At 48.5% G+C, this 23,228-nt stretch overlaps 1 protein-coding gene across 1 annotated transcript in view; it reads left to right on the top strand.

Moving 5' to 3' along the window:
* Positions 1 to 1,050: 1,050 nt before the first annotated feature.
* Positions 1,051 to 23,228, top strand: part of LOC103607102 (solute carrier family 12 member 8-like) — a 46,048-nt gene continuing 23,870 nt past the window's right edge. Inside the window, exons 1-2 of the mRNA XM_008591651.1 lie at positions 1,051 to 1,107; positions 15,480 to 15,593. Of these exons, the coding sequence (XP_008589873.1) occupies positions 1,059 to 1,107; positions 15,480 to 15,593 (163 nt within the window). The 5' untranslated portion in view covers positions 1,051 to 1,058. The remainder of the gene's footprint in view (positions 1,108 to 15,479; positions 15,594 to 23,228) is intronic.

Raw genomic sequence — 23,228 nt, 5'->3', positions numbered from 1 at the left:
TTTGAATGAACACCATTTTAAACGTGCACACACCAAGCATGATCGTTGTATGAGTAGTTACGCATGGTACATTCTCAAGTTCCTAAAGTAATAAAGGGACTTTAGTTATGGCCTAAAACAAACAACGGCAACAAAACAAACCCCATATACATTTCTGTTTTTTCTCAAATTTCTGTTTGAAGCAAAAGGGAAATCACATTTTGCCTTCTGCTCCAGGGACAGGGTGGAAGCCACTTTTCAGAGCAGTTCTCCCGGAGCAATTGCTCCACAACCCCGTGTTCCTAGTGTCTGAACAAGTCTGCTCACACACTGTAAAGGAGGAAATACTGGAGTCTGGATTTTAGTCCCGTCCCGGCTCTGCCACCACCTCACTCCGTGACCTTGAGGAAGTCACCTGTCTGAGTGTTAGTTTCCTCATCTGGAAATAGAGAATAAGAATAACTGCCTCACAGATTGTTTAGACATTAAATGAGGTGACAAAACTTATTTCCTCAACTCCAAGACACCATCAATTTTAAGACATACCAAATTTTCAAGTGGAAAAGCTATTAATTACATTGTCTTCATTTTGATTGAAGACACCCAAATTTCCAGAAATCAAAATGTTTAAAAAATTATGCTTGAATTGAGGACATATCATAAACAAGAGTACTTTGGCAAAGGGAAGATTCTAGTCAAGTATAAGGTGATCTTATAATTGTGGACATCCTCCCCATGGTGGAGGACCTGCAATCTGTACCTGGGTTTCCCTGTCACTGCCATGTGGATCGCTTTGGGCACAGTGTGGTGTCATTTTTGTGTGGAACTTCCACCTTGTAAAGAATCAGAAAATATCTCCACGATCTCTCCTGGACCAAGCCGTTCTGCCCTTTCTGTGAGTTTCTTTTACACCTGACCAAGTGCCTCTCACCGTTTTTATGTCACTGCACAGCCAGAAAATATTTGCACAGCACTCTAGGGTAAAGGGAATATCAGTCGGGCCAAGGGGCCAATGTCTTCACCATCTGGAATCCATTCAGGGAATTCCAGTTGGCCCCCTTCTCTAATTAGTCTCTTCAATGAAAAAGAGGAGGAGGAGGAAGAGGAAGAGAAAAGAAGAAAATGCTGGTAGTGTTCACTGTTTTTTGCTGGAGAATTTTAAGAGCACTTTTGTTTTTCAAAGCATCTTTACAGTAATGGTTTGGTAATTTTGATCAAAATACTTTTGGACCTGTGGGTGCCATAAATAAAGAAGTTCTGATACCTGCCCATGTGTCAGAATCACGGGGGAAACGTGTGTGTGTGTGTGTGTGTGTGTGTGTGTGTGTTTCCGCTTATAGCCTGAGGCCTGGAACTTTGGATTGTAAGAAGTACTCCAGATGATTATTTATGTGCAGTCGCATCTGGGAACCACTGCTTTAAAGGCCCTTGGAGGGCTTCACCTGGCGCTCTATTTTTCATGTCCCACATTGTTCATTCTTTTTTTCACCCTGGAAAGGTAGCTTTTCTGATGCAGTGGTCCAAACCTAGTCCTGCAGTATACTTGCATATGTGCCTAGTCCTGCCCCCTGGTGTACAAGGAGGACACTACAAGGAGAAGGGAATCAGCTGATGTGCTGGGCTGGAAGCTCAGCCTCCCAGGCTTGTAATTTTCTATGAGACTTGTGTGTCTTAGAGTTTGGTCTAGGAATTGCCTGCATCAGAATCACCTTGAAGTTCACTAGAAAACCAATCTGAACTGGGCTTTCAAATTTTGGACTCATAATCTGCATTTTATACAAGAACATTGGTGAGTCTTATGCATATTCAGATTTGGATCTACTGCATAGGGTGATTTAATAATCCCATTGAGCCGTAAAGGGTTAATTACAGGGTAAGCACAGGCATTGTTACCTGGGTCAAGGGAGACCTTTTACTGCCTAATAGCCATCCATGCACACAAATGGCCCTTGGAGTAAGCAGCCTTGCTTCTGTTACCACTGTTGGGCTGGTGACTAGGGAAACATTCTTAGGTCCCAAAATTCTTTCAGTGAAGGCAATGGTATAATTAAAGCTTGATATGATGGCTTGAATACACATAAGATTCAACACATCCCACCCTTGTCTTAGTTTAATCTGGCAGTTGGGGTGTTTTTGCTTTGGCTCTTATGGGTCTCTTAATCAGAGTGGAGATTCTAGAAAAAGTAGTTTTAACATAGGGCCCAGGAGCCCCTGAAGTTGCATGCAAAACTTTATGTGAATTAGTATATTTTTCTAGGAAAGGGTCCAGAACTACTGCCAGATTCTCAAAGGCATCCTTGACCCTGAAAGGGGAAAGATTAAGGATTAGAACAGAGGAATTTTTAAGCATTACAGCAGTGAAGAATTGTAAACAAAGGCTCACGGCTGGGTAAGGATTTCTGAACCTCTGCAGATGGAGCCGACAGTAAATCGTGATTTCCAGCATTCTTCAAGACTCACCTGCTTTCTCTCAGATTTTCTTCCTGCCTCATTCTTCATTCCTTTATGTTTGTCTCTCTTTTCGGTTTTCATTCCCCCATCTTTTTGCCTCTCTTTTCCTCCCTGCCCCCACCTTGCTGCCCCTTCTGGACATCCATTCTCTCTCCCGTCCTGTCCCCTCCCTTACTGACCTGGATAGGAAGCAAAGCATGTTCTTTTGTTTGTTCTACCTATGCAGTATATTTTATGTTGGTGCTTCTTGTTTTTAAAATTAAGTGCATTGAACATTTATTTATTTATTTATTTATTTTTTTGGCTTTTTTGTCTTTTTCCGTGTCCGGCAACGGATCGCAACCCTCAGTGTTGCCCCCGTACCGGACCGGGGACCGGCAACGGGACTGCAACCCTCGGTGTTGCCCCCGCGCCTCGCTCAGCCAGTGAGCAGGAACCAGTCTGCATGTGGGATCCGAACCCTCGGGCGGGAGCGCCGCCGCGCTTCCCAAGCGGCGCACTTATCCAGTGCGCCACCGGGCCGGCCCCGTGCATTGAACATTTAATATTTCTCCAGTCGAGGGAGAAAATAATGCTTTAGGTACCCTGAACTCCGTGGTTTGGGGACCTGGCCCTTGTCAGGTTTTCTGTGGGCAGTGGGGGCGGGCCAAGAGCAGGCATGCCTCAGGCCTGCCTCTTGTTCTGAGTTTGAGCCTGATGAAGAAAGAATGACTGATCAGAATCCTAGATGCCTGGCTCCGAGCCTCCACCCCTAACCCCCCACAGGGCTGTCTCCATTGGATCATTTTCATTTGCCGGCTTTGGCTGTAGAGACCAGAGGAAGAAAGCATAGGCTGAGGAGGCTTGGGACCTGGTTGAGGCTGCAGAAGGAAGTGAGGGCTAGCTCTGCCCAGCTTTGGCCCTTGTGTCTTTTCCTGCTCTGTGAGCAGGAGGGGATCAACTGGCTGGGTTCCTTAGCTGGTGTTCTTTGGATGGATGCCTGACGCATGAAATCACTGGCTCAGGAGGGCCCTTTCACACAACCCAGCCTCACACACCTCAGCCCCGAGCATCTGGAGTTCCAAGGAAGTGGAGGGTGACACCCTGAGGGAGGGGGGACATGTCCCACCTGTGCCCCCAGGTGGTTGGCTGCTGGGTTCCTTCCTCTCACTGTGCAGCAAAGGTGTCCTCTGTTTGGGGGAGTTTGTAGAATGCTGTCCGTGGGGCTGTGGAAGGACAAATGAAGGCACTTTTGGGCTCAAGCATTTTGGGAGTGCCTTCTAGGTTGGGGGGTATGATGGTTGGTCTGTGTAGGACACCAAGTCAGGGGAGATGTGCCCTCGAGTCACTCACATTTGGGTGGGAAATGAGGTGACCAGCTACAGATCCAGAGAATCAGGTGGACAGCCCCAGGCCATGAGTGGATGGTGCAGAGAGCACCAGCCGGGGATGGCTCTGTGACCTGAGAAGCCTGTGGGTGCTGGCCAGGTGGGTGTGGAGTTTGCCACAGGTGGAGTTGGTAGGAGAGTACTGCCTCCTAGGGGCTGGCGGTAGATGACGCCCACATCCTAAATTTGAAAGTTATGTAAGCCAATGAGGGCCTGTGTGCTTTTCTCTTCTGTAACGTCACTCCAGGGCCCAGACAAGGCCAGAGCTAGAGATTCCTGAGTTTGTGGCAGAAGGGGTCCCCAGGCCTGCTTACCATCTAACTTAGAGATCACTCTAGTCCTGAATCTTAATGCTCCTGGGGGCAGGGGCATGCAAGTTCATCTTCAGGGATGTGTTCTGAATAAATATTGGGGCCTCTGCCACAGGGGTGGCCTAACCCTAGCACACAGGCGCCCACAGCCCAGGTCAGCGCTAGGCAGTGGGGCAGCTTCTAGAAACACCTCCCTGGGGACTGCATTTACCGGTGAGTTTCTGAGCCCTGTAGAGAGTTGGCAAGTGGCTATAACTGCTGGCTTGACTTGAAAGATCACATCATATTTACTACAGTCATCAGAGCCATGGCTTTGAAGTCAAACCCCTGGGTTCAAATTCCAGCCCAGCTGTAACTTGTCAATGGACTTGGTCAAGTTAGTTAACCTGCTGTCCTCATTTCTGAAAAGCAGGTGATAATGCTGACCTTGCTTGGTTCTCAAAGCATGAAATAAGACAATGTAAGAGGCCTGGGGTCACACCTGGCAGGAAAAAGTTGCTCAATAAATATTGTCATTGTCACTGTTTATCTGGGAAGAATAGGTCCTTGGAAGTTCCTGGGCGATATTCTAAGGCAGTGCTTCTCAAGCTTCAAGATCTGGGGATCTTGTTAAAATGAACATTCCAGTTCTGTAGGTGGGGAGACGGCGGGGAAGGGGAGAGGAGACAGCTGAGATTCTGCATTTCTAACTGGCTCTCAGGTGGTGCTAATGCTGCTGGTTCCATGACCATACTTTGCATAACAAGGTTCCTGGGGTGCTTCAGTCAAGTCCAGCCTAGAGAAGCGTCATCCTTCCTCCTTTCTCTTTGCTCTGCTCCCTGTACCCTCTGGATCAATCAGTCATCAAAACACTTTCTGCCCTATGAACAAATACTTCAGGACAGCAGGTGTGAACTGGGACTGTCTGGGCAGGATGCATGGTCACCCTACACATCAAGTGCCCCGTGATTGTATCCATCTTGGAGTGAGGAGGGAGTCCAGAGGGAAGAGGGAATTTGTCCTTGACCTTGAGGAGCTCCTAATCTGATGGGGAGATGGTTCTGACAGTTCACTCTCCATGAATACCTGCAGAAAAGGCACACAAAGGCTTGCAAAGGAACACACTGTGGCACAGGCAGGTGCCACTTCTGGTTTCCTCCTCTCAGAGCAGAATGCTGTGGGTGCTGAGAGCACAGCACCCCTGCCAGCCCCCCAAAGGGAAGCAGGTCTCAGCATGAAGCTGTAAGGTCAGGGCGCTATTATTGTATTAGCCCAGGGCAGCCTGGGTTAAAGGCATATGCACTCAAGGCCAGCTTGCATTCAGTAGGACCCCGTGCTAAATGCCATTCCCGGCCTTGGGTTCCAGTGACTGAGAGGTTTGAAAGTGGGAATGTGCGAGGACTGGGACAACAGTACCCTTGACTTTGCTGAAGTTTTCAGTGGGAATTGGGCATGGCTGCTGTTGAGACACTGCAGTCTGTACTTCTTGACAGCTTTACTGCAAATCCCCCCATCCCTCACCCGTGAATAAAACTCTAGAAGTTTTATTCTAGAAGTCAGCAAAGAGAGCCATGGTTTTTACCTAAATCCTGAGCACATGGTACTTTCTGCCCAAATCTGGCCCAACAGGATTTGTGGTCAGGTGGCTGCTGGTACAGTGAGAGCTGGAGCTTCCTCAGCTGGGCTTCTAGCTCACTGTGGTGAGCAGAGCCCAAAGCCACATCTAGGAGTAGTCAGGGTCTGTGACTCTGCGGCTGCTGGTACAGTGAGAGCTGGAGCTTCCTCAGCTGGGCTTCTAGCTCACTGTGGTGAGCTGAGCCCAAAGCCACATCTAGGAGTAGTCAGGGTCTGTGACTCTGCCCCTTACTTTCCCACCAGCCTTGGTCAGGAAGCTCCCTTTATTCTCTATTTCCACATCTGCGAAGCAGGGAGGAGCCCAGGCCTAAAGCAAGGATGAGGGTGTGACCCCTGATGGGGTTGCTGTTTTTATTATCTATAATACACAATTTGCCATTTTAACCATTTTTGAGGTAGAACTCAGAGGAATTACTATGATTACATTCACACTGTTGTGCAACCGTCACCACCATCTGCTTCCAAAATTTTTTCATCACCCCAAACAGAAACTCTGTCTACTAAGCAATAATTCCCCAATCCTGCCTCCAGCCCCTGGTAACTTCTATTCTATTTCTGTCTCTATGAATTTGCCTATTCCAGATTCTTCATATATGAGGAATCATATAATATTTGCCTTTTTGTTTCTGGCTTCTTTAACTTAGCCTAATATTTTCAAGGCTCATGATGTAGCATGTACCAATACTTCATTCCTTTTTATGGCTGAATAATATTCCATTGTATGGATATACCACATTTGTTTATTCATTCATCTGTTGATGGACACTTGGGTTGTTGCCATTGTTTATTATTAAGAATGTTTTATATTTTAAGCATGTTCCCTGGGGCAAGGCACTGGAGACAACCCAGGAAATAGGAGAGCATGGTCCCTGCCCCCACCTGGCTCATAGTCTAGTGGGAAAACAGGCAGATAGCCAGGCAGTGACAACAGAGAGACGAGTGTCATCACAGGTCTCGTGGGGACCCACAGGGCATGTTGGATGGAACTTGGCCACACTGAGTTCTGGTCTTGCCTGGCCAGCTGCTAACATTGTGGTATAGGATTCTCCTTTCTTGGGCCTTATCTTGCCCATCTGTAAAATGGATTTGAGACTAAAGATTCCCGTGATGCTTACATTCTATGGTTCTATGATACTGAATCTTTAGCCATGGGATTCTAAGAAAGCTTCTGCTCCATCTTGGGTAGGATTTGGGGTGGGGCAGAGCTGCCCATGGTTGCAGAATTTGGGGTAGGGGACCTTTGACTATTTTCAGCCTGGTGCCCAGCAGGACAGTGGCCCTGCTTACGTGACTGGGAGTGTTGATGCTGACTGTCCCGCCGCCCAGCTGCCTGCCTGGAGAGGGTATCCAGGCAAGAGTGGGGCAGGGAGCAACTCCCAGGTCAGAACTTTTGGCCAGCAGGGAACTGTGCAGGGGCAGCCTGTTGGGGTGGGGCAGGGCACAAGTCAGCTTGGGATTATTTTGGGGGTGCTGGGGGTCAGGAGTTTAAGCATGGGAAGTGGGATGCCAGAGGCAGGGACAGCCAGAAGGAGTAAGTTTGTGGCTGGGAGTAACCCACAGCCAGGGTGGAGACTTCCTGTCAAAACAGCCCCTTATCCTGGCGGGAGAGCACATTCCTTTCCCCCAGGAGATAAGAAGGCCAGATTTTCCTTTCTCAGGGCTCCTTTGAGCTGAGGGCTGCTAGGGCAGGCTGGCAGGGGCTCTGTGGGCTGGGCCTGTGGAGCCTCTCTAGTCCTCTCAGCAGGACCCCCCTCCAAGATTCCTTGCATCCTTGGGCGAGCACCAACCCCAGCAGTGGCAGCACAAGATTTGAGTCCATCTCCTCTCTGTGCCTCAGTTTCCTTACCTGAAAAAATGCACCTGCCTCATAGGGGGTTGCAAGGCTTCAATGAGCTCTTGGAACAGTGCCTGGCATCAACTCCTGCTCAAGGCAGGTGGCCAGCAGCATTGTCACTGGTCTCATGCCTCCTGGGCCCAGGTGAGCCCTGAGTGCCCCCCACCCCAGGCTCTTCTCATATGTTTGTGAATTTGACAGTTCTTTGCACTGTAGGCCCCTCTGGGTAAAAATCTCTTCTTATCTCAGCTCACCAACACCAAGGTCATTATAGGAAAAGTTTCATTAAGCATTTTAAAAATAGAGCCCATGTTAGCAGATGGAACAGCTTCTTAGATGTTAGAAATCATTCTTCATGAGGAAAAGGCTCATCTTCCCGAGTGAGCATGTTTTTGCTAAGAACCCCAGGACTGCCCTCCTAGGTTATGGGGGTTGGAAGGAGCCCCACTTTTTACTGGACACTTTTGGCCACTTCCCTCCCAATCCAGGGGGGCTTCCCTGACATCCCCAAACCCAGGCTCTTCCCCTGGATTGTGCAGTCCTGGGGGCTTTTCCAGCCAGTCCTCATATAGGGTGGAGGCCTTCCCCAAGGCCAGGCCAGGGCTCCAGGCTGCTTCTCCTTGGGCAGTCTGGGTGGGACTCCCATGGCCCTGTGGACAGGCCCAGCCCCACTTCAGATTTCCTTTCTGGCTACTGTTAGAATGCCCCAGCCTTCCCTCTGTGTATTTTCTCTCTGGGTGGGGGCTCAGAGCTGGAAACCCTGCTCACATCCTCTCCCCACCCTTTCTTTGGAGGATCAAAGTCACTATGGCTGAAGCCAGAGAGGAGATTGTGGTCTGGGGAAGTCTCCCACTCACTGCCCAGAACTCCTTGGGAGCCTTTTCCACACCTATCATTATTTCCTCTTCCTTCCCTCCAGGCCATGATCAATAGAGTCCACATCAATATAGCCCGATTCAGTTCAATTCAAAACACTTGTATTGAATACCTGTCATTGTACCAGGATGGTTATGACCAAGTTCAATGGAAGAGACCAGCAAACTGAGACTTGATACTATCTGGACTCCAAACTGGACTCTAAATTAGGGTTATGGTTCCACTTTCGACTCTCCATGTCTTTTGAACAACTGGCTTCCAACTCAGAATGCCAGTTTACTCAGTTGTTAAAATGGGCCAGTGAATTGTACCATGAGTTTTCCCTTTTCTCTCCTTCCCTCTCTAATCTTTCATTATCTGCACAGGTGGTACCAGTGACACTGGCGATGCAAAACAGCAGAAAGTTAAGACCTGTGGCAGTGACTGTAATCCATCATTGTTTTGTTAACATAAGAAAAATGGGGGTAGCAAGTTTGTCTCCCAGTTCTGGAGCACATACACTGACATACTGACAACCACAGGCGAGGGAAGGGGAGTGGGGACGTGTTCTGGAAGCTAGTTTGGGATTTTACATCTGCCATTGGTTATCAATCATGTCTTTGGACAATGTGTCCTGAGAATGGGCTTCTGGTTGGGCAGCTTTCAGAATTAGAAGGGTTCTGAAAAATCATCTAATATCCTGCTATTGAGAGTGTGATCTGCAGCCTGGAGCTTGGCATCACCTGGGAGCTTATTAGGAATGCAGAATCTCCTGGCTCATCCCAGACTGACTGACTCAGAATTTGCATGTCGAAGCTCTGAGGGAGGAAGGGGCTCACCTACCGTCCCACGAGTCTGTGGCAGAACCACGGCCCAATCTCAGGTGTCCTGATTCCTGGTCTTGCCACGGTTTTTGCCTTCCTCCCCAGAGATCTTCAGGGTCTTTTCACTAGGAAGAGGCCCCCTTTCTCCATGCGTGGGGAGGAGGAACATAACTGGGACTTCTCCCAAATCCGTGCCCTTTGAGCTCAGTGTTGACTGGGCTCCTTCCTGATAACCTGTGGCTTCTTCAGCCTTTGCAGCTCCCAGGAGCTGACACCAGCGCCCACAGGAAAAGCTTCACCTCCCAGCCCAGGTGGGCGGGGGTGTGCTGGGCTTACCTGCCCATCTTTGGCAGTGTCCGAGTAAGTGTCAGGGTGAAGGTGGGGCTGCTTGGGCAGGAACTCTTGAGGGTGACTTAAGTGGCAGGAGGGGGTCTTTAGACACTCCTTTTCTTCCCCTCTTCACCGACCCCTCTCTGCCAGGCTATTTTAGATCTGCTGCAGATCTCTGTCCCCATGCGGCAGTGTCCCAGAGTGGTCCGGTAGTAAAAGAGCTGGCAGACCATCCTGGATCCCCATCCAGCTCTGCCACGAGGAGGGCCTGAGGAGGAGCCCATGCAAACACGGCTCGGCCGGCCGTTGTAAGGGCACCTGATTCATGTCCCAGCAGTGCACACTGCACTGTCCTTCCCCTATGTTGAAGAGCCTCAGCTCGCTCTCTGTGGCCTTCCTTTGCCCCCGCCAGCGCCCACACTTCCCCGCCTCCCCTCGGGTGTTGTTTGGTGCATGTCCCTTCCCAGAACCTCGGCCTCTCCTTTCCTTTTCCTTGCATAGTTGCTCTTCCTGTGATCTCCCAGGCCCACCCCTCCCCACGGGTCTGCCTCCCTGGAGGTCCCCCTCCCTCCCTTCCTCTCTCCGGGCCCTTCCTCTGCTCTTTCTATTCATGGTTAGGCCAGCATCTCCCATTGTCTGTTCCCAGGAAAGGGCTGTCTGGCTGGTCGCTGGTCGAGGGGTGGGGGACCTGTGCCCAGAAGAAAGCCAGCATTGCCGGAAGCCCCCACCCGGAGCCTGCAGCACCCGGAGCCCGCAGCTCCCAGAGCCCACAGCGCCAGCGTCATTTTTAGAAATCTCGCTTTCTAAGTTAGTCAGCAGTGGCAACCTGACACCCACAGCAGGGGCGATGACTTCCCAGTGCCTCTTCTAATTTCAGCAGCCCCCAACGTGGGGGCGGCGGTTGGGGGAACCACAGGTGCCACAGAGAGCTTCCCAGCAGCAGCCGGACAAGGGCTGCTGGGTGTGAGCGCCTGGCACCAGCTTGAGGCTCAGCCCAGCCCTGCTAGAGCTGCTCCTCGTCACCATTTGTGACCTGGTCTGACTGCCTTTGGCCAAGGGGAGGTGGGTGGGCTTCCATGAGCACCCTGGGGGCAGACGGTAGACCCCAACAAACCACAGCCCACTGCCCGCATTACAGGATGTCTGAGTTACCCAGATTCAGGGTGGGAAGATAAGGCTTTCTGCAGACAAGCTTCAGGGAGTTTTCTCTGCCTGTTCCAGCCTGCGTCTTGTCATGATCTGTTCTCTCTCTTCCCCCACCCAGTTCTGTTTTTGTTCTTCCTAAAAGCACACAGCTCAAAGGGGACCAAAGTATTTTTATCCCATAGATACAGAAACAGATGTTCAGGTCAAACCCAGATACATTCACACACAGCAGCTGCAAGCCCAGGGCGTCCCAGGCCTTTCAGAGTTGGAAGATGTCAGCTAAAAGGACCCCAGCCCAGAAACCCTGTTTCACCAGCAGGAGAACAGGAAGACCCACAGGCAAAAAGACCCTTTTGAGGTCAAGAAAAAAGCTTTGGAAATCCCTCAGGAAACAACTCCAGGATGAATTACAGAGGGACAGTAGGGTAGATGGAAAGCTGAATTCAGATGGACCAAGTGTCCAGGCTGGGCTGTGTGTCCTCCCAGCTGTGTGAGCCCTTAGCGTGTTGCATTCCCCAGGGTAGGACCCCTGCCTTCCCCCCACAGATGGAGCTGGAATGAGATGCCATGATCTCTGGGGCATGTTTCCTGGGGCTGCAGGGGACCCTGTGCTGCAGGGGAACTCATGCTGTGTGCATCTCTGTGAGGGAGGGCAGTCCTGGGGCCTGGGACCTACCTCCTGGGGAGAGGCCATTGGTGAAATACAGACAGGTCTCGCTGTGTGACCTTAGATTAGATTCTTCACCTTCCTGAGCCTCGGTTTCCTCATCTCTTATCTTGCAGGGCAGTTGTGAGGATCAAGGATGACACTGTAAGGACTTGGTGCTCTGTGACTAGCACATAGGTGCTCAGCAAATGGTGACTGAGCAGTATTTTCAGAAGTGAAATTGCCCTCAGGGAGACTCACACAATCTCTGTTTGTGCACACACACAGTCTCCTCTTTTCCTGGCAGAGACTGCAGTCTAAAAACATTATTGGCTGTGTCACTCCCAGGGCTTCCATTAACTCTGAGGCAGGGCATGATAGCAGTCAGGGCTTGGGAAGTTTTAGCTGCATGCAGGGCTTGGCAGGACAGTCTCAGGTGTAGAGGTAGCTCCTAGCGTAGAGGTCTTGGACATCAGGGTCTGTGTCCGCCAGAGAGGCTTCAGAGATCTGGGAACCCCTAAATGGTATGCAAAATGTGGTATCTGTGGAGACTTTCATCAGACTCTATGAGCCATGGCCAAAAGAATCAGAAACCTTTGGTGCAGATGTCAGTGAGTTAGGCATTAAGAGCCACTGTAGGAGGGCATGGCAGGTGGTGTTTGCCTCAGCCACAGCCCTGACCCTGAGTGTGACTGGCTGCCCCCACACCATGGCTCAGCTAACCAGTACCGGCACCTCAGAAGCATCAGAGTGGGCACCCACTCTACAGAAGCTCCAGGTTTGGCTGGACCCCTAGGATGCAGGTATGGGAGAGAGAACAGACCCCCCACAGACAGGGTGGGGACCAGTGGAGCAAGCCTCCATGGGGGCTGCCTCAGGACTGGGGACCCTGAGGTGGGGCAGTGGAAGTCATAAGGGCCTGAGAAGTTTTGGGCAGAGGAATTGGGGCAGGGTCCATCATGCCAGCCTCAGGGACTCTCTCTCATCCGTTGGAAAGTGGCTCACGTGAGGGATGGGCCACAGGTCACATGCCCTGCCTGAGTGGGCTTGCTCCAACAGCTCTAGGCCCTGAAGTCTGGTTTCAGGGAGATCATTACAGGCTCTTGCCTCAAAGCCTTGTTCGGAGACCTCGACCGTGTGTCACAGATGTACAACTTAGGGCATTCTCCATCTCTCTCTCTTTTCATTTCCTTTTTTGGTCTTTATTTTATTTGCCCTATCTTGCTTATGTTTTTCTCATAAGCCACTCAAATCATTTTGGGAAGCAGGTAGAGTATAAACGGAAAGAAAAAGAAAGGACAAAAAGATATTCATATGCAGAAAGTCTGCCTGGAGAAAGTAGGCTTTTAGTTATGGGTTGTTTTGTTTGTTTTCCCAAAAGATATCATTTATTGATAAGTAGGTTATGCTCATCTAAAAATGTGGAAAGAAAAAAATTGCGCATAATTACATTATGCAGACAACCACAGTTAGTATTTTGGTATGTCTCCTTCTAGACTTACATGGATAAGTTAAAACTTTCTTTTTGTATTTGTACTATAAATGTTACCTGTTTTTTTGTTTGTTTGTTTGTTTGTACTTAACATATGTGATATAGAATGTAGTTTTTTATGGTACTAAAAGTTCTTTATAAACATTTTAAATATCTCAGTCCCCCAAAAACTTTCTTTTTGTATTTGTACTATAAATGTTACCTGTTTTTTTGTTTGTTTGTTTGTTTTTACTTAACATATGTGATATAGAATGTAGTTTTTTATGGTACTAAAAGTTCTTTATAAACATTTTAAATATCTCAGTCCCCCGTAGTTAGACATTTAGACTCTCCTCTGATTTTACATTATTATAGATAAAGCATTGACAAATATCTTTGTCCACAGAGTTCTCTTCAAAGTTAAGATCATTGTCTTGAGAAAGGTTCAGGACTGGACTTGGGTCCAGCTGGGCCAGCTGCAGGTGAGCGTGAGTGTGTGCTTGTGAGTGTGTCAGGGCTTCATTTCTCATGGGCCCTGCAGAGGAGGGCAACTGAGGTAGGCCACCTCCCCTGACCCATGTGGGAGCCAAGTGACTCATTCTCTCAGCCTGTGGATCTTGTTGGGTGATGGAGGTAGAAAAAATGCTTCCCAGAGATGCATCTATTGGGCCTGAAATTCTTCTGAACCTTCAGGCCGACCAGGGCAAAGCCACTGAGGCCTGGTGGTGACCTCATCCTTCCCTGTGTCAGGGCTGCCCTAGGGACTGTCCAGATGATGTGCCCTGTGAAGTGTCTGTGTCCTGCACAGAGCCCAGCCCTCCACCCAGATCTGCTTTCAGACCTGTGCATCATTCCAGGTCACTGAGCTCAGTTCCAAGGCAGGCTGGGCTGGTTTTCTCCTCACAAAGACTAGTCAGTGAGGTCAGCCAGCGGATAAGCTAAAGTTAACTTAGCTATTACTGCTTTTTTGTTAATGAGGGGAGGGCCAGCTGTGAAGATGCCAAACCATTCAGAAATGTTGCGCAGTACTTGGGATTTAATGTGCCAGAACAAATTCTGTGTTCAGGCAAAAGAAAGCAACTGGCAATCAGTGTAAGTCCTGACTGGACTCCCAAGGGTCCCTTGTGCTTCACTGAGCTTTCATTTTATTATTTTTTTGAGAAATATTTTTCCTATGAAGTTATGAATCTTGGAAGCTGTGAGATGTGCGGGCGACCTCACTGGATTCATGAGTGTAGCAGGAGCTGTGTTTGGGGGATGCAAGCTCAGGTGGAAGTTCAGCTCTGAGGTGGGTGGAGGATGACGCTCACAGGACCTAGGGGTCAGCTGTGGAGTGCTGGCTGAAAACCCATCCTACGTGATTGCAGGTGTCAAGGGAAAAGGAGCAGGGATCAGCTTCTCTTGGACTGTAGTTAAGAGGAATAAGCCAACTTATTCTCAGAGATGAGATTCAGAAGCAGAGGCTGAATATCCTGGGTGTTTCCGAGCCCAAGAATACTTGTACTTGTCTTCAAATTCCACAGCCCACTAGCATGTTCACAGACGCTATTCAAGGTGACCTCCTTCAGCAAAGCAGCCAAGTGCCTGTAGGATTAAAAGCATTTGAAAACTTTGTTAAAGTTGATGTTTAAAATGCATTGAAGAAATCAGGTCTGAGATGTTCCTGGTATAAAGTAGCCTGTGAACAAGTCAAACTGTGAAAGCCTGGGAACGAGATATGCCAATCTAAGAGGAAGATTCTTTTCAGCGTGACTCACATTTGCAACCTACCTACTGTGTGCCAGTGCAGTGCTTGCCTCTGGGGGACAGAGATGTGTCAGACTGGATTTTTGCCTCAAGGAATCTAGTTGAGGAAATACCTCGTATGGTCAGTCATAGTACCGGGAGCAGTTAGCAGAGGGTAATAGTTTCTGATTGGGGAGTGGTTGTAAAGCCCAAAGGAAGCAACGTTTGAGCTGGCTTGGTGAATGAGCACAGTGTTGATGCTCACCCGTGTGGGGGAAGGGTCTGGAAGGCAGGGGCCCAGCCTGAGCGAAGGCACAGGGATGAGTATTAGTAGTGTTCTTGGGAAGAGCGACTGTTCTTGGGAAGTGTGACTGTTGGGGAGGGGAGAAAGCAAGGGTTGAATAGCATATGGTGGGCTGGTTGTGGGGAGCTTTGATATTCATCTTAAGGAGTCTGGGCTTTGTTCTGTAACTAATGGGGACCCATGGAAGTTTTTGGGCAAGGAAGTAACTTGCAACATCAGTTCATTTTTTTAATGAAAAGCAAACACATAAATATGTGCTCATTGAAAGCTATTTCAGTTATACTGAAGTCTGTAGAGCAAAAAATGAAAATGCTCCCCGCCCCAGAGGCCCCCACTGATCTCCTGCAGGTCATTTCATCTGTTGTATCTACAGCTGTGGCTACACAAAAGTCAAGCCCTAGAAGTGGGAACGAGGGTGGTTCTGTCAGAACTCCTGTCTCTCTCTCTGTCTCTCTCTCTCTCTCACACACACACACACACACACACACACACACACACACACACACACACACACACACACCCTCTACCTTTTAATAGTTATATCAGATAGCACTGTCATCTAGGGAAGTCTCTGCTATAGCTTATCACTTGGCTCATTTTGCTCTGCTTTGTATTATTTCAGAGCATGGTTTTATTGGATATTCACCGGAACTGCTACAGAACAACGCTCTGCCAGATTACAGTCCCGGGGAGTCTTTTTTCACTGTCTTTGGCGTGTTCTTCCCGGCGGCTACAGGTATTGTAATTTGGGTTCTTTATCTCACTAGCATGAGGGGTATAAATGGCTGGTTCCCAAAATTCAGTATCATAATTGGCCTGCATGTGCTCTTAATATATATATCTGACTTTGGAGATGGCCTTAGGGTTTGACTAGAGATCTAAAGATCTATTATTTTAATAGAGAGTTTACTAGTTCATAATTCCTGAAGGCTCCCGACATGAGTCAGTCCTCCTTACCACATACTTATATATTGATGACTCTTGGCCCAATTAGTAGAGGGGACATATTTCTCTTAGGGCTGAGCAGGACGGATTCCTCAGCAGGACAAGTGGCTCCCCTCGTGCTGGAATGAGTGCTGCTTACCGGCTCTAGGAACTCCCCACCCCCTACCTCCACCCTTGCAGCTTTTCTCAGGGGGCAGAGAAATGCTATGTTCTCTCTTTTCTTGCTGTACTGGGTGTGGGCCAAACCAGAATCCCATGTGAAAATGAATGAATCTCCTTACCCTTCCCTCCCTCACTTTCCCACTCTACCGTGGCCATGGAGGAGCCTTCCCAAACTGAGGTTCCTATAGAACCGTGGCCTGGAAGGCAGTGAGCTAACATGTTGACCATATGATCCTTAGGACAGACCATTTGCTAGGCACTGGGCTTGTCCCCAGGGCGCAGACTAAGCAAAGCATTTCACTCTTGATCAAGGCAGTGCTGATGACCTGGAGTGTGTCCGCTGTCGTCTGCTTGCCTTCCTCCTCTTCCCCTCTGCCTTCTATACGTGGCCACTTCCTTACTGTTTATCCTCTCCCCAGACAGGATCGGGGCTGAAAAAGAAAGAGAAGCAGCTAGAATGTCTAAGACTAAAAAGATTGTCCATGCAAGTGTTGGCAGGGATGTGGAGAAACTGGTTCTCTCATACACTACCGAAGGGAAGTAAAACGGTGAAACCACTTTGGAAAAAAGTTTGGCAGTTTAAAAAAAATTAGACACACACCCAGCCATTCAGCTCCCACTTATCTACTGCAGAGAGACAGAAGCATGTGTTCTTGTAAAGACGTGTACGTGAAAGTTCAAAGAAGCTGAATTTGTGGTAGTCCCAAACTAGACACGGTTTGAATGTTCATCAGCAGGCGAGGGGATAAACAGATCACGGTACCGCCCCGTGATAGAAAACCACGGAGCAATGAAAGCGAGTGAACTGTCGGTATATAGAGCAGTATAGATGCATCTCAGAATCATGCTGAGTGGAAGAAGTCAGGCAAAGGAGGAGTGCTCTTCTAAAAATGTGTGACTGTGAAACTCCGTCTATATAACCTTCTAGGAAATGCAGGCTCTGGTGACAGAAAGCAGATCGGGGATGCCTGGGAATGGGGGCGAAGGGAGCAAGAGGGAAGGATCACTAAGGGGCAGGAGGAATTGTGGGGGATGAGAAATGTATTCCTCATGTGGCGATGGTTTCGCAGGTATACTCATGGGTCAAAGCTTTTCAAGCTGTTACACTTGTAAACATGTACAGCTTGTCGTATGTTAGTTATACCTCAATGAAGCCGTTAAGACAGAAAGATATGAACGGCTTTAATCATCTTTGATCACCTTTCCTCGGTCCCCCTTTCTCCTCCAGCAGTGCTTTTCCCTCTGCTCTTCACAGCCAGAGCAGGATGGCTCTCTGTCCCCTGCTCGACTCCTCTGCCCTCTTCTTCTGGAATTCTAAGACTGTCTCTCCAGTGAAACGGTTCTTCCCGCGGTGCTGGATTCGACGGGCGTTCTCAGTGTCTCACTTCACCTGGCCTCTCAGCAGCACGGCACATCCTCCCGCTTTTCTCTGGCCTTTCATGGTCCTGCAGCCTCCTGGTCTCGCGGCCGCTCTCTGACTTGCCTTTATGGCGCATCCTCTTCCGCCTGCCCGCTAAATGGTGGGCTTCTTCAGGCTATGCCCAGACTCTCTGCTGTTTTCCTTGGAATCTCATCCACTCCCACTGTTCAATGACCACCCAAAAAGCTGATGACTCCCAGATTTACATGTCTAGCCCAGACTCCTCCTCTAGGCTTCCCACCATATATTCTGTTGCCTACGTGACAGCCGCCCTTGGGTATCTCAGACCCAACGAGTTCAGGACCAAATCCATCTCGCCCACCCTTCAACTGGTTCTTCTCCTGTATTCCTGATCTCAGTAAATGGCACCTCTACACAGCTGACTGCTCGTGCCAGTAATGGGGAGTTACTCGTGATAAGTCCCTCTTTTTTCCCAGTATCCTCCAAGTCCTGTCAATTTTACCTCCTAAATATTACTGAATTCTCTCTCCTTCTTTTTGTCTATACCGCTGAACCATTGTGGTCCAAGCTTCGTCTCTCACTTTGATCATTGCAACAGCCTCCTACCTGACCCCCCTCGAGGAGTGGCCATGGGAATGAACCTGGTACTATGGCTCACTAGTGGCAGGCAGAATCCTGGTTCTTGAATCCAGATTTGTCAAAAGTAGTGCATCTCTTTCATTTTTATGAAGTGAAAAGAGAGTCAATTTCTGACTCTAAGCCTTTATTCTGCCAGGACGACTTAAAGCTAACATCAGTCATTCAAGATGCCTCCACCTGGCCTGCCATGCTGTGCGCCAGTTCCAGGGTCTTAGGGTATTGCACTGTACCAAGGCATGTTAGGGAGTTTTTGGCTATTCCTCATCTGTGTACAGAGGCAGGCCCTCCCATGGTCCTGTCTGCAGGGCTCTTCATGTTTATGCTGCCTCTGAGCCACTTTTGGGGACCAGAAATCTGCTGAGCCTAGGAACCTTATCCTTTCTGGGGTCTTGATGGATCCCCACCAGTGCTACCAGAGAGTGAATCCCAGGTCCTCATTGCACTAGAACCTGTGGGCCTCTCTTTCCCTGCCCCCAACTCCAGGGCCAATCTTCTATTTGAATGTGGGGGACACTCCTGCCCAGGGCCAGCTTCATGGGTGTGTGACCTATGCATTCACACTGGGCCCCATGCTGAGAAGGGTGGTTTAATGATTGACCTTGCAAAAATTCTCAATAAATTTCGAACAAGGGATCCTGTATTTTTTTTGTACTGGGCCCTGAAAACTACGTGGTAATTTCTGTTCTTGTCCCATGCTTTCCCCAGCCATTCTGTTGCTTTTCTACTTCCTTGATCCTCTTAAGTCTCTTAAGGACCTAGGCTTTTGAGAAACAAAAGCCAAAACAGCGTGCAGGCAAATTCTGCTTCCTCTCTGCCACATCTACCACCCAAGGCAGTAAAATATAGGTCAGCTTCCTCTTGAATGGACAGAAAAGGAAAGTGGAAAAGGGAATAAAAGTAGAAGCTAACATCTGAAAAAAGTTTTCAGCCCCCCCTCCCCCCCCCACTCCTCTGCACAAATTGAGTACAAGTTAAAGCAGCCTCCTGTCCAAGCACCCTTGGGGCCTGACATGAGTCCCCTCCATGTGAAGGCTCCTGGGCTGAGATGCCAGATTAGCAGTCACACCTTTGGCTGGCAGCACTCCAGAGGGAGCTGTCTCAGGGTGTCCTCAGGCACCCAGCAGGCTGTCTCAGTAACGTGGTCCCTGAAATGCCCCCCTGCCCCCACTGCACTGCTCCCACAGTTCCCCTCCTTTGCCTCTCCGGCCCCCGGTCCTAGTAATGGGGGGAGGCCTGGTCTGAGTGGGGGGGTGGGTATGGTGAGCCTCCCTTCCAGTACTTTCCCCTCAAACAGGAATTAGCTGCAGCCTGACTCTTGAAGAAGCCACCCACTAGCGTAGAGTTTGAGCTGGATTAGCATTTGAAATCAGCTAGTCCAGCGAGTCTCAGCTGCTGGTCTTTTTAATCCATATTCCATTTTGATAATTATACTAAAAACCTCATAGACACTGGAAATTCTGGACCAGGGAGGGGCGTCCTTTGAGAAAGATAGCTACCTAAGAATATTAGTCAAGATTTATTTTCTGTGGTTTAAATGATAAAAATGTTATTTTGTAATATTACAAATACAAAATTATAATATTGAGTTGATTGTCAACTACACAGGCTTCTTGACCCCACCCCTCTTAGGGGACGTTCTGTCCTGTCCCTCCCACTCAGCCCAACCAGGTCGAGAGTCACTGATCTGATCCTTGATTATAATATTGAGTTGATTGTCAACTACACAGGCTTCTTGACCCCACCCCTCTTAGGGGACATTCTGTCCTGTCCCTCCCACTCAGCCCAACCAGGTCGAGAGTCACTGATCTGATCCTTTATTTTACAACTGACAAAGGAGGGGCACAGAGGAGCTGATGAAGGACTTGATAAAGGTCACACTACTACTCAGTGACCGAGTTGGCTATCATCCTGCTGTGGAGGGTTGCCCTCCCCTGGTTCTCTCTCTGTTTACCAGGGCCCAAATGTAAACACAGGAGGCAGGATGAATGATTTGTGTTACTTGCTTCCCCTGGCAGATGTTCCATTAAGCTATGAAAAGCATGGATGATTGGCAGTTTCCATGGTGATAGATTTGCCAAGGATTAGCTCTGAGTGAGTCATGGCTGGGGCTCCCTCCAACGCCATCCCCTTCTGGAACAAGAGAGCCTCCAGGCTGTGGAGAGGGGAGAGGAGTCTTGAGGAACACACATTTCTGTCCCCACACCCACCACAAGCTCCCATCGGAGGTGTAAGTTACTTCAGATATTTTATCCAAGGGCAGGCAACTTCCAGGGAAGAGCAGCTGAGGAGTAAGTTTCAGGGCGTCCTTATGAAGCACATCCTTGTGTCCTGGCTGCCCCCCTCTACTGCACCCTGTCATGGTGGCTGCAGGGTGGGGATGAGGGCGGGCCTTGGAGCACATACTGCATTTGCTTTGTTTTTTAAAGCACTTTCCTTCTCCAAGCTACACACCAAACTTTCCCTGAAAAACAAACATCTCTCCCTGCAGGGTTTTCACACACACACCCATACAAGTGCAGCCACTCCAGGGATCCAGAACCACAATTCATGGAGGAACTAGAGAATGGAAATTCACTGAAAATAATACCAGTCATGTGAAGTCATATAACCCTTGTCCCCAAATCCCAAACTCTTACTGGAAGGGATAAGGGCCTCTTTGGCCACAGTAAACACATGGGCCTGTGGTTGACCACACCCAGCATAAAAAATGTGGTGGGAAACCAAGTGTTTAGCAGAGTGTCCACGGTCACCTTCCTTGTCAAGAGCCCTGCTATTTCTGTGATGTCCTTTGACCTCCCTGGACCTGACTCCCCCTCCCTGCTCACACACACACCCTGGGAAGCTCTGGAAGTCTGCTGGACCCCTCAGATGGGCTGGCTGTCTCCAGGACTCTCAGCCCTGATTGCCCCCTGTCCCGGATCAGGATGCCCTGAGGTCACTCACCAGGCCCTACGCAGACCATTACGGCTGACTCCAGCCTACCTCCTCTTTCCTCCCCTCCCAGGCCATCCCCTCTGTCTCAAAACAAGCTGTGTGTCTTGTGGGTGAAAGAAAGGGGTCCCAGGTTTAAGGAATAGAGAGGCCCAAGTAAGGACAACCTGAAGATGGGGCTCACTCCATTTTATTCTGATGGACTTGTGAGCTGGAACAAGGGAAAAGAAAGAAGCTTTATAATTATTATACATGCTTATTTCTGTAATCTTATTTATAGAGCTTATAATTTTATCAAAATTACTATAAATATCTATAATACCTATTATCATTGCAGTAGCCTATTATTTCAGGCACTGTCCTGAGCACTTTATGCATGGTCTTTCATCTAAACTTCCTGACAACTTCACTGGTTCCATCAGATGCAGGTCTGCCATGGAGCTAGTGAAGCCTGGTTTTCAAGGTCCCTCCATTGTGTGAGCACCTTCCAAAGCCCTGTTTCTAATTTCATATTCATAATTTTGTATTTTTAAAAAGTTTCAGGCCCCATAGAGCCTGGATCCTTCCATGGTTTCTATTATTAAGCCACTTTACAGATGAGGAAATAAAGACACCGAGAAGTTATTTCCCCAAGGTCACCCAGATGGTAAGTGATGAACCCCCCATTGCTTCCCACAAACTTCAGAGAGAATGCTGGTGGAGAAGACACTCAATGTCTGGAGCTGCCCCCCACCCAGAAGCCAACAAATCTTGCTTGAGTCCTGGCATTTGAAAGTCCTGTTATTTGACACTGTGCTATGGTCATGAGTCCCTGCCAAAACTCATGTTGAAATTTAATTGCCATTGTGATGGCATTGGGAGGTGGGTCCTTTAAGAAGTGATTAGGTTATGAGAGCTCTGTCCTCATGAGTGGATTAGTGCCGTTATCTTGGGAGTGGGTTAGTTATAGAGAGACAGGGTTTGTTACACAGGCAAGTTTGGCCCGATTTCCCCTCTCTGTCTCGTGTGTGCTAGCTTGCCCTTCTGCCATGTTGTGATGCAGCAAGAAGGCCCTCACCAGATGCATCTCCTTGATCTTGGACCTCCCATCCTCTAGAGCTGTGAGCCAAATAAGCGTCTATTGTTTATAATTTACCCAATCTGTGGTATTCTGTTGAAGTAGCAGAAAATGGACTAAGATACATTGTCTATACCAACAGAGTCTCTAAAGCATTGAGAGAGTGGGGGACTGACAAGTTCTGCCTCCAAGAATAGATCAAAGAGGGGATGAAAGATTTCTACAGAACAGCTAAACAGACACACCAATAAGCCAGGTGTGGAAAAGGAGTGTAGTTTGGAAATCAGGAAGAAAGTAACAAGAGGGACCAGAATCTTTGGGAACCCAAGGGATTTCTGAGTAAGGAGTGGAGACCATCTTTCCTAGGTGGACATTTATTTAGCACCTACTAGGTGCCAGGCACTATGATAGGTGCCTTATAAATGTTCATTCTAACTTTACCACAGCTCTACAAGTTAAATTGTATTATCCCCATTTGCAGATGATGAAACTACGACTCAGAGCTACATTGCCTCCAGATAATAATAGGTTCCTTTCTTTTCAACAACAAAAGGCAGTAGATAAAATTTGGGCACTTTAGTACATGTATACTCTACCTTAATAAAAAAGAAAAATAATAGGTTTATGAACTCAAACAAGATAGAAAATAGGCAGCCTAGAAACAATTAAGCTATAAGTGGAAAGGAAGTAAGGAAGCCGTGTACTCATGTCACATGGTGACGAGGTGCAGACCATACCATCATCTTGATACAGGGAGAAAAAATGTGTTTTGGGGTATACCAGTTAACTGCTTCCTGGAACTGGCAGTTTAAAACCCACAGGAAGGGAGATGTCACAGAATAGTGATTCGGAGCTGGGTGTTAGAAAGAAATGGAGAGGCTGTATGATGTCGTGGAAAGACACTAACTTGGAACCAGAAAACTTGATGATTAGTGCTGCTTCTGCTAGCAATTAGCTCAAAAATTCAAGCAAAACCACTTCCCCTTTTGAGCCTGTATCCTTATCTGTAAAATAAAAGATTGGAGTAGATGATCTCTAGGACACCTTACAGCTGTAGGAATCGTTGACTCTAAATAGCCATTTTGAACAGTTTTAGGAAGACTGCCATGAAAAATGTAAGGACCAAATGGTAATTATGAAATGGATACTTAGCATTTCCCAAATTGTGTTTTGTGGAACTCTGATGATGAACAAAATATTTCATTTAAAAAAATGTGGCCCAGGGGCTGGCCTGGTGGCGCACTGGAGAGTGCGCC

The sequence above is a fragment of the Galeopterus variegatus genome, unplaced genomic scaffold (genome assembly GCF_000696425.1).
Source record: "Galeopterus variegatus unplaced genomic scaffold, G_variegatus-3.0.2 Scaffold7126, whole genome shotgun sequence".
In the NCBI taxonomy this organism is placed as follows: domain Eukaryota; kingdom Metazoa; phylum Chordata; class Mammalia; order Dermoptera; family Cynocephalidae; genus Galeopterus; species Galeopterus variegatus.
This window is presented reverse-complemented; position numbering and strand designations above follow the sequence as displayed.